General features: G+C 36.8%; 1 protein-coding gene across 6 annotated transcripts in view; it reads right to left on the reverse strand.

Annotated features, from left to right (window-relative positions):
• LOC101583412 (ankyrin repeat domain-containing protein 26) overlaps window positions 1-17,487 on the reverse strand; it is a 117,568-nt gene that overhangs the window by 97,714 nt on the left and 2,367 nt on the right. For 5 of the 6 annotated variants that reach the window (XM_023721248.1, XM_023721247.1, XM_023721246.1 and 2 more), the window contains exons 1-3: window positions 7,389-7,419; window positions 5,121-5,154; window positions 2,041-2,113 (exon numbers count right to left, since the gene is read on the reverse strand). In XM_023721248.1, the coding sequence (XP_023577016.1) occupies window positions 2,041-2,113; window positions 5,121-5,154; window positions 7,389-7,395 (114 nt within the window). In that variant the 5' untranslated portion in view covers window positions 7,396-7,419. Of the gene's footprint in view, window positions 1-2,040; window positions 2,114-5,120; window positions 5,155-7,388; window positions 7,420-8,174; window positions 8,231-10,078; window positions 10,186-14,962; window positions 15,137-15,298; window positions 15,414-17,487 lie in introns of those variants that run through there. The other variant, XM_023721250.1, reaches the window with a different exon arrangement.

Raw genomic sequence — 17,487 nt, forward strand, 5'->3', positions numbered from 1 at the left:
ATCGAACTACAGCAACCTGAGCCTGACAGCTTTGTGGAAGCAGCCACTTAAAGAACTGAGCTAAGGGGGGCCTGGCCCTAGCTCAGTCCTTTAAGTGGCTGCTTCCACAAAGCTGTCAGCCTCAGGTTGCTGGAGTTCGAACCTCACAACTCTCCCGCTGGCCAAAAGTGCCCTTAAGGCATTCGAGGAACAAAAAAAAAAAAAAAAAAAAAAAAGAACTGAGCTAAGGGGCAGGCCCCCTAGATTATTTTCTTATCTAAATAACCAAAAACAAATATTTATCTCTTTGCAGTTTACAGTACTTTGAAAAAAATTAACATTTCAAGAAATAATAATTCATTCCTTGTTAATTTTCAATTTATTTCCATGATTCATATTTGTATGAATTACTTCATAAGGAGAAAAATTTAAGAGTTGAGTTTTTAGTATAGTAACTGATTTAGAGGTTAAAATTACATATATTGGGGCTGGAGAGATGGCTCAGTGGTCTAAAGCACCTACTTAGAACAGGCTTAGCAAAAGCATCAGGGACCGCGGTTCGATCCCCCAGCACCACATGCCAGCCAGCCCCGCCCCCTGGTGGGCTGAGCTGGCCACACACACACACACCACACTCTCTCTCTCTCTCTCTCTCTAATAAGTAAATAAATAAATAAAAAAAAATTACATATATTGGCCAGACACAGTGGTGTACACCTGTAATCCCAGCACTCAGGAGGCTGAGGCAGGATTGTGGCAAGTTTGAGACCAGCCTGGGCTACAAAGTGAGCTCAAGGCCAGCCTAACTGCATAGGTGAGACCCTGTCTCAAAAAAAGACCAAAAAAAAAAAAGAATTACAAATAGTGTAAGTTACTTCTATTCTGTATGTCAAATAGCTAATGACAAATGATTGTATTAATTCAGCTCCTTCTAAGAAATACGAGAAAAAAGACATGAACAAATCCTGTGGGGCAGTGCTTGAAGAATCAAAGCCACACAGTCACTAAACAGAAGGATGTAACTAAATATGCCATGAACACAAAGACAGACTGAAAGAGCAAACACTAAAGAAGTTTTTTCCATAAAGAAAAACTTAGAGGGAGCCAGGGAGATGGTTCAGTGGAATAAGCGCTTCCCTGGCAAGCACAAGGGCCTGAGTTCAATCCCTGGTTCCAGAAAAAAAAAAAGAAAAACTTAAGAGTTACAGGTAAATTATTTTAAAGAGGTAAGGGAAGAGATAGACACACACACACACACACACACACGCACATATGCACACATGCGCGCGCGTGCACATACACACACACGACGGGTGAGGGAGAAAGATGAGAGAAGAGATGAGTAGTTAGCTAAATACGAACTTAAAACAAGGAAGAAAATGAAAATATATTAAGGATAAGGTATGTAAATAAATAGGGGCTTCTGTTCAGTCCTTAAAAAAATACTAACACTAATAACTCTAGTTATTTTTTATAAATACTAAAATAGATTAATTTCATTACTATAATAAGTTCAATTAAATATAATTTAGGTCATATTTTAAAAATTCAATAAAGAACTACTACATAATTCATATACATACCTCTTATAAAATTCTACTATGCAGAAGTTCATTTATTGACATTCAAAAATATTAAAATGCTTAATACAGAACGTATTATTCTAGGTTTTCAGAATACTCACAAACATATTTCCTAATCTCAGTAGCTCACAGTAATGCAGAAAGTATAAAATGAGTATTTTGAAATATAAAACCTTCTGAAACTTGAAATTTTAGAATGAGGTACAGAGACTGATTGGATATTTTTAAAAACTATAATGCATAAAGCTTTGCTATCTGGTTATTTTGCTCTAGAGCTAGTTATCATTCTGATCAAAAGAAGTATTCTTCAATCAGGTGAAAAAATTTAAAAACAGTATACCTAGTTCTTTAAAATGATTTTCCCTAACCAACTTTCCATATAAAAGCATGATAGGTACACCACAGCTTATTTTAAGACTAAGCACTATACAAAGCAAAACTAAGGAGAAGAAAATTAACTTCACAAAACACCACTTACCTTATTATCAAAAAGATAGTCATCATCATCTGATGTAGGCCAGGAATCATCAGGACCAGACTTGTTGGAAGACCTGTAGAGAGAAATCATGTAAGTGGGTGAGTCGTGTCCTTACAAACTCATGAAAGATTGGCCATCTGTCTATCGAATGCTGTTTCTTGGTTGACACAATTAATATCTGACTTCTATTTTTAACATCTTTTAGTTAACTTTCTCTGTCTCTACCTCTTCCAATGTATGAAATAGTCAGTGAAGACTCACTTTTGCTCTCATATCAAAGAGTGACAGCCAACAGACTGGCAGAAGCTGAGAATAATCTATGTTTACAAATTGCCTACCCCAAAGGCTGAACCGAAAATCTAACCACTGGCTGACCTAACTTTTGTTACATGGACTGAAACAAACCTGATAAGCTTAAATTAGAAAGACACAGGGTCTCTGCAGTAAGCTACATTCCTCGCCCTGTTTTAAAAAATGTTATTTAATTTCTTTCCATTTCAACAACCAAGCTGGATGTGGTGGCTTAGATTTAAGATGTCCTTTATAATTCTCCTGCATGTGGAAGGTGTTTGGATCATGGGGACATTATACTCAGTGCACTCATCCACCTGCAAGTTCAGCAGCTCAAAGTGCTCTTAGGAGTTGGGGTCTGGCTGCAGACTAGTTCTTCAGCCCTCTCATGGCTTCCCGGCTGAGCGGGGAGCAGCCTTCTGCCCCCACACCTCCCTGCCATATGGTTTCCACCTTGGAGCCAGCCAAGTCAAAACAAACCTTTGCTCCTTAAGTTGTGTGTAACCAGTATTTTGTCCCACTGATGGGAAAGTTACTGAAAGTGACTAAGACACTGGGTAACTCAGAAATAGCAGTCTTTTCAGGTACACATAAAGTAGTAAAACATTCATAGACATTGTCACAGTCAAGCAGGAGCTAGATGGAAAATCAGCCCTGTTAGCTGCACCTCTGTTCTCCTAAATTTAATCTAGTATCTTTTCTTAAGTGTTTCTACTCCTTGGCTGCTCTTTGCAGGCTCTGTGCCAATCTTCACTTGTCTTTAACCTATGAAGGCACAGATTCCTCCAACAAGGATGTGCTCAATCAAGAGTAGCTCCTCCTGGGAAGAAAGCTATTTGAGTTACAATCACCTGCCCTCAGCAGAAGCATGTTACCAACTATCACCTGCACACAACTACCTCCAGCCACTACTGCCCTGGTCCTACCCTACACATACAGGAAGGATATCAGCAAGTTGAGAAAAGAGAAGGATGGGAGGGAAAGCTGCTGAGTCATAGACCCATAAAGTTCACCTACTTTCAGTCCCCTGGTAGAGTTAGAGGCTCTACGCCACCCTCTGTAATGAGAAGGAAGGCAGGGATGGCACATTCCTACCATACAGACTTTGGGTGGCCAAATTTCCTTAACATCTTTCACAAAGCAGAGATCACTATGCAAGATCACAGCCCCTAAAACCTTTCAACAGAAATCTTGAAGTTTGTCAGTTCCTTCAATTAAACAAAAAGCAACAATCTTTTCAGGACTCCTTTGAGCCTCCCAATTTTAATATTTCTAGATAACTCCCAGTAACTTGTGCTTTTAATTCCTACATTATCTTTATTAAACTTGTGATAAACCTCAATATGCTGAAGTCTAAAACACCACTCTTGCCCAAGCTAATGTTGTTGTTCTTCAAACCTGCCCTTTCTGTTAATTCCATTCTAATCCTCTACCACTGGGAACACTAAACTCACTCCTCTATTCTACTACTGAAACTCACAGAATGAGAAATAAATGAAGAGTGCTAGACTCAGGAATATGGAACCTGAGTTCAAGTCTTATTTTTTCCATGTACAATATTCAGATAAGTCACTTTAATATCACCGAGTTTTAGATTCTCTATGAGAACAACAACCAGTTGGCTCAGATGTTAAACACAAGTTGAAGTTCTAGGGAGTATTTTGATTGGTCTCATAGATTTCCTAAAATCTGAAATTCTACATGCTGTTGATTCTGTCTAAAGAACAATAAGAGACTGGGGAGATAAACTGGTGGTCTAAGTGCCTGTGTGTCAGGCACAAGGACCCGGGCTTGATTCCCAGTACTGCGTGCCGTGCCAGCCCTGGGCTGAGCCAGTCCACTGAAACTGGGCATGGTGGCACGCACCTATAATCCCAGCAATGGGGGAGCTGAGATAGGAGGCTCACTATGAGTCTCAGTTGTATCAAATAAATAAGTAAAAGATTAAAAAAGTTAAAAAAAGAACAATAAGAAATACTAACATTAGAAATAAAAAAATTACCAAGAAAAGCAAAAAAAAAAGTTTTAAAAATCAAGAAAAGAGTTTACTTATGGGGGAAAATGGTAACAAAAAAAAAGAAAAAAAAATCATAGAACTAGGCAGGAGTAGTAGCCTGAAAGGAAAAACAAACTGGGAAATCAATAGAGAAGTATATTAAAAACACCATCCCAGAGCCAGGGAGATAGCTCAGTAGAATAAGCGTCTGCCTGGCAAGCACAGGTTCCTGAGTTCAAACCCCAGTACCACCAAAAAAAAAAAAAAAAAAAAAAAAAAGCAAGCATCCCAATAGATGGTTAATATAACACGATTTACATGAAGATAGTCTTCACTTCCAGATCTAACCTAAAACCTCTGATGGTAAAAACAAGATACTGGTTATCAGTGCAGTCATCATTATTTGGACAAACTCTTGGACTCTCTTACCAGGCTTCTCAGGAAAACTAAATGGACTTGACCCACACCTGTGACATCTGAATTGATCTGATATGGTCTGTATTTTGATCCCAGCATTGCAGAGGCCCCCACCCACCTATGCAGAGGGGAAGGGAATGCATCCGGGAGCCAGGCAGGCTAACAGTCAAAACATGGGTCAGCCACTTATTAATCATGAGATCATGGACCAATTCAATAACTTCCCTCAATAACCGCTGCCTAAATAGTAAAAAAATTGATCAGAGTAACACTGGTACTTTGTCTAGTTTGAAGGTTAAGACAAAAACAGTCATTTGTTTTCTCTTCATTCACTAATTAGTTAACATATGACATTTAAACATTTATAAATTCCTACCTGGTTAAAGAGTCATCTTCAGAATTTTCATCCACTATTAGAAGAAAAAGGTACAATGTATTTTGAATCAACAAAAATATGAAATATTAAAAGTATAACACTAATGCTTTCTTACAAAGTATTCTTTTGGACTGTACCTGTAGACTAGAATCAATATTAATTACACAACTAATAGGCAATGCATTAAGAACTCTTACTTTCCATTTTTTATCAAATACAATAAAAGTGGAATTTATCAAAATCTCATAGCTAAAACCCAAGAAATGACATCCTAACTGAATGGTACCATATTGACAGAAATGGTGTCAATAACAGTTATCAGTGGCATAAGCTGACAGTGGTAAACAAATAGCATATTTCTGGACTAACAGTACCAGGAATAACCATAAAAGAGTGCACTTATTTTGTTAAGACACAAGACAGCTACAGCAAGTTTTCAATTGAAACCGTTGAGTTTTAGGATGAAGTATTTTATCACAAGGAAGCTGTAATAATGGGCAATCTAATTTGCAGCATGGCGAAATACAGGAAGCAGATCTGAAACAAAGGATCACTGCAGTGACTGCCCGCTCCCAGTGGAGAAGCGCTCAGGGGAAATCAGTGTACTTATTCTTGCTAATCCTCTTCTAGGGAAGGTGTAAGGAGCTCTGTTAGTTCTCACTCTTTTCTCTGTCTTATGCACGATGCAAGCAAGGCTCAAGTGTATCTGCTATTTTACTTCTCATGGAAAGAGCCACTGTAAAGATCAACCCCTTAGGAGCTTGTCCACTCTGAAAAGTTTAACATCCAACACAGGGAAGGTTGTAACCAGCTGCCAAGGAGCACTGTCTTATAAGAAAAAATATATAAAAATAAAAACATTAACTCACTGAAGCTCTCAGAATGTGCCAAGTAAAAGTTTTTATTTCATGTAAACTGTGAAAAACAAAAACAAAAATAAAAAAACAACCTAAAAGTATTGGATTTCCCATGACAGAGAATCAACTCATAGAAAGTCAGGGTTGGCCAGGGCTGGGCATAGTGGTGAGAACATTTGCACAGTATGCACAAGACCATAGAATCCCTAGCTAGCACTGAGGGAGTAGGGACCAATAATAATCCTGACAAAATCTATCATGTTATAGAGGAAGAGGACTATTTTTGATTCACCTATAGTTTTCTTTACTCCCTCATCTTACTCCCCAGTGCCAGATAGGTATGAAAGACAATGATACATTTTGAGAAGCACAGCATTTGCTAATGTGTCTTTCCATTCTCAAAGGGTCTGTCTGGACCCAAAAGAGCAGCATATTCCAGTTAGTGCTACAAAGTTCACCATGGTGTCATTTTTCTTAACCTTCCTTACTATGCGGAATCTCCACAGAAAGCATGTCTTCTCAGCACGCACAGCATATGTCATTAGTTCATATTCATAAACAAAAAACAAGAAAAGAAAAAAAGAGGCTAGAGTTGCACAGTGGTAAAGCATTTGCCTGGACTGGTCAAAGTCTTGGATTTAATCCCTATCAATGTCCCCACTGAAAGAAAAAAACAGTTCATACAACAGCTTAAATGATTACATTCAATCACCTTTAATGGGGGCCTGCCCCTTAGCTCAGTTTTTTAAGTGGCTGCTTCAACAAAGCAGTCAGGCTCAGGTTGCTGTGGCTCGATCCCCACAACTCAAGCCAGCCAAACCTGCCCTAAAGGCATTTGGATCAAAAAAAAATCACCTAATATTAAAACATTTATCCAGGGCTGAGGAGATAGCTCAGTGGCTTAGGTGCCTGCCTGGCAAGTGCAAGGTCTTAAATTTAATCCTTGGTACCAAAAAAAAAAAAAAGGAAGACATCCACTGTATTTTCCCAACTATGTAGTTGTTCTGGTAATATCAAAACTCCTCAGTCAGTGGTTGCAGTGTTGGGGGTAGGGGAACAAGGAGGCAACAAACAGATTAGCCTTAGCTATGAAACATATGACACTATAATAGCTAATATATGTCATTATACATTTGCCAAGACCCATAAGAAGGAGAACACTAACAGTGAATCCTAATGTTAACTGCGGCCTTTGGATGGTAATGATGGACCAATGTAAGTTATCATCTATACCCAGTGTACTACCCTACAGGAAGGTGCTAGCAATGGAGGGAGGCAACTCATGAGTGGGAGGCACAGGATAAATGGGAAATCTCTGCATCTTCCTTTTACTTTTACTGTGAACTTAAAACATTCTCTATAAAAAAAAGTCATTAGTGGACAGGGTACAGCTCAGTAGTTGAGAACTTGCCTGGCATGCATGAGGTCCCAGGTTCAGTTCTGAGTGCTGAAAAAAAAAGGAAAGGAAAAAGCCATTAATTTAAAAAATAGTCATTGAATCTACTATTTTTCTGTTATAGCAATATGTAGTCTACAATTGGAGATAATGAAAACGATCAAGGTAAGAGAATATAGGTATTACCTCCTAAGCAAAGAATACAAAAATATATAGAATAATTTAAGTTACATATTTAGACAGGAAAATAAATGATAAAAGTAACTTACCATTTTATTTTTACTGATATAAATCACTTTTTAGTGATATAACCATGTAATAATATTAATTTACCAAGTATAATCCATTTATTTAAAAAATTAAAACTTTAAGTATAGAAAAAATAGACATACTAATTTAAAACTTTTCATGTATAGGATTCAAGGAGTCAAAATTAAATAAAATGAAATGTTTTAGATTATGAATTTCTTATAATTCATTTCTTAAATAATTCTGAAGTCTAGATTATTAACAAAGAAATTAAAAAATATATAAATGCAATTTACACAGTGAATTTTTTTAAGTACCCTTCTGGGTTCAAAACTTTCTCTTACTTTTTTCTTCTTGTATTTTGGAGACAGAGTCTGACTATGTAGTTAAGGCTGGCCTTGAACTCACTATGTAGCCCAGGCTGGCCTTCAACTCAAGATGATCCTTCTGCCGCAGTTTCCTGAGTGCTAGGAGTACAGGCATGTGCCACCACACTCTTAATTTTTTATCAGGACAGGACCACCAAGTGTAATTCACTATAAGGAGTCTTACCTGGATAGCTATTTTCAGAATTTTTAAGTCTCTTTTCTTCATATTCAAAAATTTGTCTACATATAAAAAAATCATTGGTTTAATATCGATATAAAAATACATTAAATTACTAAGAGTATTTCAGTATTAGAGTTAATATTATAACATATTCCGCACACTTCAAATCTGTAAGATCTATACACCTTTATTAAGCCTATAATTAAAGAAGAAAAAAGAGTAAGAGGAAGCAGTCATGAACCAAGAAAGACAAGACAGCTCCACGCTTTAGCTAGATTAGCTCAGTTTAAGAGAGAGTGTCTTGAACTCAGAAGTCCCCGTTCTAGATCCAACATGTTTGTTCTTGGACAAGTCATTTCTCAGGCTCAAAGTCTTCTTATGAACAATAAGGATTTTACTGCTTTAGTTTACCAGATTTCTATAATGACTGGATGAGGTAACATAAAAACCTGCTCTCAAACAGTGAAGCAATGGAGTAATTTATCTTTCAGTGCTTAACTACTTTGGAATCCCAAATAAAACCCTATGTGCATTTTTTCAGATTCTAATATTCAAATGTTATAGTTGCCAGAAAATATTAGGTCCTAACTCTGATTATCAGCTGTTCTATTCTCTGTGGCTTATAATTCATGGCAAATCAACTTTTTAATAACTTGTAACTAAATTTACTTATAAATATCCTATTAAATTAATATAATTGTCTTCTACTACTGAACTAATCATGCTAAGGAGAGAAAACTAAGAGATGTCAAGACCTGGCATAAAACTTCAGGAGAAGGAGATAATAATCAGAAATATGTATGCAACAAATATGTGAGTACCCAGCGATGTAAGAGAAATATTAATAGGCATGAAAAATCAAATAAGCAATATCACAATTACATTGGGGGATCTTAATACCCCATTGTCACAAAGGGACAGATCAATTAGACAAAAAAATCAGCAAAGACATATCAGAACTAAACCAAACCTGTGAACAAATGGACTTAGTAGATGTCTACAATGTTCCACCCCAAAACATCAGAATACACATTCTTCTCGGCTGTACATGGGACATCCTCTAGGTCATATACTAGCCCACAGAACATGTTCAAGTAAATGCAAAGAAACTGAAATTATGCCATGCATATTATCTGACCATAGTGCAATGAAACTGGAAATTAATGGCAAAAGAAACCACAAAAAATCCACACTCAGAAATTAAATAATACCCTCCTGAACAACCAATGGGTTGCAGATGAATTAAAGAAGAAATTAAATATCTACAGTTAAATGAAAATGCAGACACAACACACCAAAACCTGTGAGACTCAATGAAAGCAGTCCTAAGAGGGAAATTCTGTAAATTCTCACATCAGAAAAACAGAGTGAGGACAAATAAACAACCCAATATTTCTCCTCAAGCTTCTAGAAAAAGAAGAGCAAGTCAAGCCCAAAGTCCATACAAGTGAGGAAATTATAAAGATAAGAGCAGAAATAAATGCAATTGAGACTAAGAAAATGATACAGAGAATTAATGAATCAAAGAACTGGCTCTTTAAAGACCTGGTATAGACTACTATTTCTCCTCTACCCAACAAAATTCTGCACGTGATTCTAATGAAGATCTGTGGGTTCAGTTTCTATGTCTGTCTCCAACTGACTTGGAAGATAAAACCCTCTTTATAGTAAGTAAACATCACTCAATATTACTATACACACAGAGCATGAATCCTACTACACAGTGTTCTTTGTTGCCCAATCCAAGTAACTCTTGTCTATTTGATGGTTTGTATTGATATTTTTTATTATATTCCAGTAACTGTAAGTTAGTCATCTTCCTATTGGTTTGACTTCATTATTTGAGTTATTACTACTCTAGAACACTACTAAAGTCTTGTTTTTTAAAAAAGAACAAATGACTATACCTTTGCGGCTTATCCATCACAGCAATACTCGCTTTTTTCTTTTGAAATAGTTCTGCCACTTCCCGTCTGTTTTCCCTTAGAGCAAGCAAAAGCGGCGTGAGGCCATCCTGTGAATAAGCAGAAATTATTTAGAAGCCACACAGCTGCCTATTTCTCAACTGAACTGAAAACCTGGTAAAAGACTCTATGTCTCTAGCCTAATGTAGGTAATACACAGCAGTCTCTTCCTTCTCACAGTACCTCCTTCCACACGTGCTGCCCCTGCCCTCCTCTTTCTGCAATGAGTTGCTACATGAACTCAGGATTGAGACTTGCTTCAGACACTCGCTGAATCCAAGGATCTTTCCATCACAGCATTTATCAGGGTACTGTGGAGTTATGTAACATCTCCTACCCAAATCAAAAGCATGTCAGGGGCAGGGGCCATATCTTTTAACTCAGTAACAACATACCCTAATGTACAGCAGTAAAAGGTTTAAGTATTTTTATTGAATTAATGAGTTAAATTATCATGTCTAGGGTAGGGATTCTCAGTCTATATTTTGAAGAATAATTTTTCAAAAGTTCTATGTCTCAACAGATTTAACAATCATATTTGAGCAAGTATAAAATTGTACATTACTTGTTCAGTACTAAAATCTCTTTAACTTTGCTTTATTCCTACTCAACAGTACCTTTTTTCTTGACAAATAGCAACATCTGAAGAATTAAGTTTCAGGAATTCAGTGTTAAGAGCTTTATTGATCAAATAGGCATTAACTGTTCCTTTCAATACATCAATACAAATTAGTAATGCAATTATCTTGACTATCTTGTGTATGTATGCATGCGTATATACATATTTTTTCTTCTTTTCCCCCATCCAAGTTCCTTCCTTTTGAGCAGTCTCTTTTCCTTTCACAATATCAATTGTATCTTTCAGATTTTACTCTTTCAGCTTTTCACACTAGGGAAACAGTATCAGTGTAGAGATTCCACAAAAAACTAGGAATAGAAGCTAGGTATGGTGGTACATGCCTGTAATCCCAGCACATGGGAGGCTGAAGCAGGAGGATCACTGTGAGTTCAAGATCAGCCTGGGCTACAAACTGAGCTCAAGGCCAACCTGAACTATATAGCAAATCCCTGTCTCAAAACAAAACAGAACAAGGGCTGGCCAAATAGCTCAGTGAATTAAAGCACCTGCAAGCAGGCACAGGGGCCAGGGTTTGATCTCTGGGCCTGACTGCTGTGCTGGCCCCGCCCCTGTGGTGTGCTGAGACGGCGACTGAGCCTGGTTGTGGTGCCTGTAATCCCAGCACTTGGGAGGCTATAAGCAGGAGAATCACTAGGAGTCTGATCTAGTAGTGAGACCCTGAACACCCTATAGACTGTTCCCTAAAAATAAACAAAACCAAACCATAGGAGTAAGACCCCATTCAACCCAGGCATTCCCCTTATTTTTGCAGAAAAATGGAAAACATCATAACACACTGACATATATGTACCCATGTTTATAACAGTACAATTTGTCATAGCTAAATCTTAGGGACAACTGAAATCCCCATCAATGAGGAATGGATAAAAAAGATGTAGCATTTTTTACAACAGAGTAATAGTCACTTGTGTTTTTAAGAGACAAGACTTGAGAGAAAGATCTAATATTGTTGATAATATACAGCAGAAAATTTCATATTGTTGATAATATGCATAAATTATCCAACTGTAATTATAGACATCCTAACAGGAACACAATTATTTATAGTATAAGGCAAAAAATTTTAAAACAACTTCTAAATTCAATTGTATTTCTAAAAATTTACTATGAGATATAGATTACATTCTTATAAATTAACCTAAAATATCTTGAAACTCCTTACTATTAAAATATACCGTAATTTAAGAGCTGGAAACTCTCATAGAGGCAAGTAGTACACAGGAGGAAATACAGACATGGGTCAATAGCAAACTGGAGAAAACACGTGAGCTCCATATACAGGGGATGCCTCCTAATAGTTACTGAGCTCTGAAGACACTAGAGTCCCTTCTTTTTTTTTTTTTTTTTTTTTTGCTGTACTGAGAATCAAACTCAGGACCTTGCACTTGCCAGGCAGTGCTTATGCCCTTGAGCTATCTCCCCACCTAGATTCCCTTCTTTTAGAGCATCTTGAACCTCAAATTCTGCTACAGTTTTCTGAAATTTCAATGTGGATTCCATTTATGGAGGCAAAGTGAATATAGCTAACAGCCACTTTTAGTCCACAGCCTTCTGCTTATATCTTTGCTGTGCATGTGCATGTGTCCAAATGGTTGTGTACAAATGGTTGTGTACAAAGTGAGCGTTTGCATGTAAAATCCTCCCTTTAACATATTTTATCACAAAGTGAGGTCTCACAGTGAAATGAAAAGATTTACTTGTCTATTTCAATAATTTTTCTAGCACTTAAATTTATCCTCCATTTGTGTGCAATTGTTCCTGACTGTTAAAAAGATGCATAAGAGGACTGAAACTAAATATCTAAAGAATTCCCAGCTGGACATGCACACCTGCAGTCTTATCACTGTGAGGCTAGGCAGAAATCTCCAAGTCTGAGTTACACTTAGACAACTTTATGAGACTCTGTCTCAAATTTTTAAAAAGGGGCAAGGAATACTAAGTGCTGGAGATGTAGCTCAGTCGGAAGGCCCTAGGTTCAATTTTCAGTACCACTAAGTGAATAAATAAATGAATACAAACAAATTTTAAAAAGCATTCCCATCCACATCTTACTAATTTCATGGATTTCTGCATGGGTTCCTGAACTTAACACACTGAGACAAACTATCACATGCCTTCAACTAAAATCAGGCTCGTGGGTGGTATTCAAATTTCTCCAAATAATCAACATTTGCTGACCTCATGCCATGAATAGACATGGAATTCCTAAAGATTCAGCCTCAAAGGTAACTGAATTTCTACAGAGCTTCTCAGTGGCAGTGGAAACTGACCAGTTAGCTCAGCTGGTTACAGTGTGGTGCTAACGGCAGTGGAAGACTGACAGCTAGAGGGAAAGCGGTGGGATTCTGCACGGCAACAGGTAACACTGATACCTTTTAACTTCCCACTGACAGAGATAAAAGACAAATGGAAGTTGGGCTAATACTGCTGGAAAGGAGAAACTGAAAGAAGATAGTATTTAATCAGACTCGTCTAGAGATTTGTTACGTTTATGAGAAATAGGAATTCATCCATTAAACATACTTATGTATTACATGGTTTGGTGTTATATCAGACCCTTGAGGAAATATTTTTAAATATCCACATCAGGTTTTAATAGATTCACTGAATCAACTCCCCAGGGGAGATCCTCAACTTGTACATTTTTAAAACTCCCCCAGGCCACTGAGATGCACAAGTCTAGATGAGAACTAGAGAACCTAGAAGATCACTGCAGTCTCATCTCTTATCCACACAGCTAATGCTTCTCACTATCTGAGGAGCTGGACAAAGCAGGAAAGAGACAAGTTACTCCATGAAAGCTCCTTTTAATCCACTTGGCAAGGGGTGAAGAGGGATTAGTAAATTAAAAATGCAACTGACTTCTTTACATAAGCTCCTTATCTCTCAGCTGAGCAAGACACTATAGGTTTAAAAGCAGAATTTAGATTCTTATCTTAGTTGCTACCTCTGCCTGAAAAGTAGAGAATGTCCCTAAATTATTTGTTCACTCTCCTTGTTTTCACCTAATCACCATTCAGCCGGGGCCAATCTTGCTTCCTTGGAGTTGTAAAATTGCAGGTTTGCAACTATGCAACTTGCTTTCCTAATGAAGAATTTTTATTCCCAAACCAGGTAAGGCCTATACTCCTTGCACTATGGAAGGCTGACGCAGGAAGATTGCATGTTCAAGCCCGGACTACGCAACTAAGGGAGTCCCTGTTTCAAAATAAAAAATAACATAAAAGAGCTGGAGCGTAGCTTAGTGTGAAGGCCTTGGGTTCAACTTTCAGTACTGAAAAGAAAAAAAGAATTTTTATTCCCAAAACTGAAGAGCACCTTGTCTATATACATAAAACCAGAAAAAAAATTTTTTTCAGAAATAAACACACAAACAACCAACCAACCAACCCTATGGGCCTACATTATTTCTAATCACTTTTCATTTTTCCCATTTAATCGAAACCATTGAGAAATGAGTCGTTTTTATGACCTCTCAACAGCAATAAGATCTCCACTTAAATTGTAAAACAGTGTTGTTCTGTTTCAGTTTTAAAATTAGGCCTACTTCCAAGGTAAATTTTGCTGTTCTATGTTGTTTTACACTAAGGAAAAATTAAAACAAAAAAACAGGAAAAAATATAACAAAAAAGAAATGATTTACTTTTCAAAAATTTAGTGTTTGGGGTCAGGGAGATAGCTCAGAGGCATAAGCACCCACCTGGCAAACACAAACACCTGAGTTTGATCCAGGTCCTAGATACCCAGGCATGCCGTCTCGGCCCAGATGCGGGTGCCTACTGTGTGGCCCTGGAACTGGGCGTGGTGGTACACACCTGTAATCCCAGCACTCTGAGACTGAGGTAGGAGAAACTCTGTGAGTTTGAGACCAGCCCCGGGATACAAAAGTGAGTAGGAGGCCAGCCTAAACAGCACAGCAAGACCCTGTCTCAGAAAAAAAAAAAAAAAAATCATTATTTTCACAAACACTTGCTGTAAGTGCATAAAAGAAACGTGTATCCTCTTGTATTTCTTTAAAACTATCAACATTTGATATGAAATTTTTAACAACTAAGTTATTTAAAATACTTTATTTCCATTCATGGAATGTTTGGGCTTAAAAATATGGAAAACTGACCCTACTTATATATCACTATTAACATGACTGCATGTCAAATACTTCGGAAATAAAACTGATTGATCTATACCTTGTTTTTCACCTCAGTATCTGCATTGTGGGAAAGCAGTTTCGCTGCTATGGATGCACTTTCACTATAGATCGCACAATGGAGAGCAGTGTTGCCCTTGGCATTGGCCACATTTGGATCTGCACCATGTTCCAAAAGAATGGCTGCACATTCTTCCTGGTCGCACTGCACAGCCTAGAGGTATTGTAACAAGAGAGATACCGTCAGTCAACTCAAGGAACTCAAGACAAGTTTTCCACTGACTCCCTGAGTAGTTATATTTAAATTATATCGATTCCCTTTTTTCAGCATTTAAATACAATTCATCTCACACTGAAATTGTTGGCTGCTATGTACCTTAATCAGCGCAGTGTTGTTTTCATTGTCACAGGCATCAATGTCACATCGCCTCTCTACCAGAAGAGTCACCACTCCTGTATGGCCATAGGCACAGGCGAAATGCAGAGCAGTCCTAGGACAGTCAGAAAGATTATTAGGAAATTACACAGCTCTATTTCAAAATGCCAAATTATTCACGTAAATATGAACATCAAACAGCTTTCAAAACAAGTATTTAATTTTCTTCTAAAATGTAGAATACTTATTACCCATCAATTAATGAAAGAGCAGCTGGGAGATTTGTGTTTGTGTGTGTGGTACAGGGGATGGAAGCCAGCGTCTTGCACATACGAAAGCAGGAGCTATATGCTGAGCTAACTCCCAGCCTAGCACAGCCTACTGGAATAGAAAGGGCATGCCTTGGATTTAGCTTAACTTGAGGTTAATTTTACTTTAAGTTCTTACTTGCTAGCTATCATTTAGCTGTCACCACCCAATCCACGATGCCTCACGTTAAGTGAGATATGCTATGCGTAACAGATATATGTCAGCTACAGCCATATATCTATCTGGTTGCTACTGAAAAACTACTATGAGTGCCTGAATAACAATAAAACAGGATTAAAAAACATAGATTTTTCATTGTAAGCCAAATAAAGATTGAATTTAAGGACTCAAATGTGTAGGTATGGTTCATTTAATCCAGTACTTAGATTTATAGAATGCACAGAAATCAAGTATTTCTAATGCCTAATATTAACATTCAGTACTGTTATACATTTTGAAAAGAGCAGTTAATGATTCTCGTATAATTTGTTACCTTCAGAACATGCTTTTGTTTGAAAAGAAAGTTCCAACTGAAATTAGAGTCCAATTTTGAATCTCTCAATTTGCTAGACTAAACAGGTGAGCATGACGGTTTAAGGAGGGAGGGATCCTGATAGAACACATCATACGTATTCAGGTTATGTTTGGCAAATAAGTGGACTGAAAGAATGGATAAATACTGTTGGGAGATAAATGAAGGCAATATTTCTGCAATAGTAATAATCATTTATGTATTTGCTATCTTTTACTTCCATAAGAATACAATAAAAATGATCTATACTTGTATATGTAAATCTATACATAATGCATATAATTAAGTGCACACAGAATAAAATTTATAAACATATAATTCCTTTACTTTTTCTTTCCTTTTTTTTTTTTTTGTACGAAGACTCAAACTCAGGCCCCTTTGCTTTCCAAGCAGGCGCCTTGCCAGTGAGCTATAAATCCCTGGCCCCAATTTCTTTACTTCTAAAGAAGTTAAGAGTTGGCAGAAATAGCAATACACATACATCTTAAAAAAAAAATACATATATATATATGTTGCACTAATATTCCTGCTTTCATCAAGGATTATTTTATTAGTAAACTTTTACTAGGGTTTTATACATATTCACTGTAGAAATCACAGATAAGAGAAAGGAAAAAAAAGGCAGAAAGAACTATTGCCCAAATAATCATAAGATAGTCTGAAATCAATACTCAAAAGATTAATACTGAGTATAATTTATGGTGTCAATGGAAATAAGTTAGAATAAAAAAGATAATGAGAAACCTTTAAATATTAAAAATAGAATGAACTTCTAGACAATAAAAAAAAGCCAGAAAATTTCTTATTCAAATGCCTGAAAATACATTTTACCACTTTTTTTGGCTAACAAATTTTAATTTTTTTGGTTAACACGAGACTGCAGTCTATTTGTGTGTATGCAAAATTAAACTGATTCTTTTCTCATTTGATATATCAAAGTGCATCTTTCCATGCCAACATACATTCAGTAAATGCCAACTTCAATGGTTATACACTATTCCATCCTATGAATGTACTGCAATTGACACAATCTCTTCTATGGAGTCACTTTAATACATTGCTATTTTAAGTAATGTTGAAGAAAAACAAATTACATATTTTTCTGAGCTCTACAGGTATTAGCATTATGAAACTGATGGGTAGAGACATGCTTTTTAAAAAATGTGGTACAGCACATATCAAATTGCCTATTTGAAAAAGTCATAAGCCATCTTAAATTTTAAGCAGCAGTACAAAGTACTCTTCCTCACAAACTTTGTAGCTGGAAAACAGCATTTCATTTCTTTTGAAAATTAAGTTCCAGGGCTGGCCAGATAGCTCAGTGGATTAAAGCACCTGCTTAGGCATA

Source organism: Octodon degus, unplaced genomic scaffold (genome assembly GCF_000260255.1).
Source record: "Octodon degus isolate 3935 unplaced genomic scaffold, OctDeg1.0 scaffold00081, whole genome shotgun sequence".
Taxonomy (NCBI): domain Eukaryota; kingdom Metazoa; phylum Chordata; class Mammalia; order Rodentia; family Octodontidae; genus Octodon; species Octodon degus.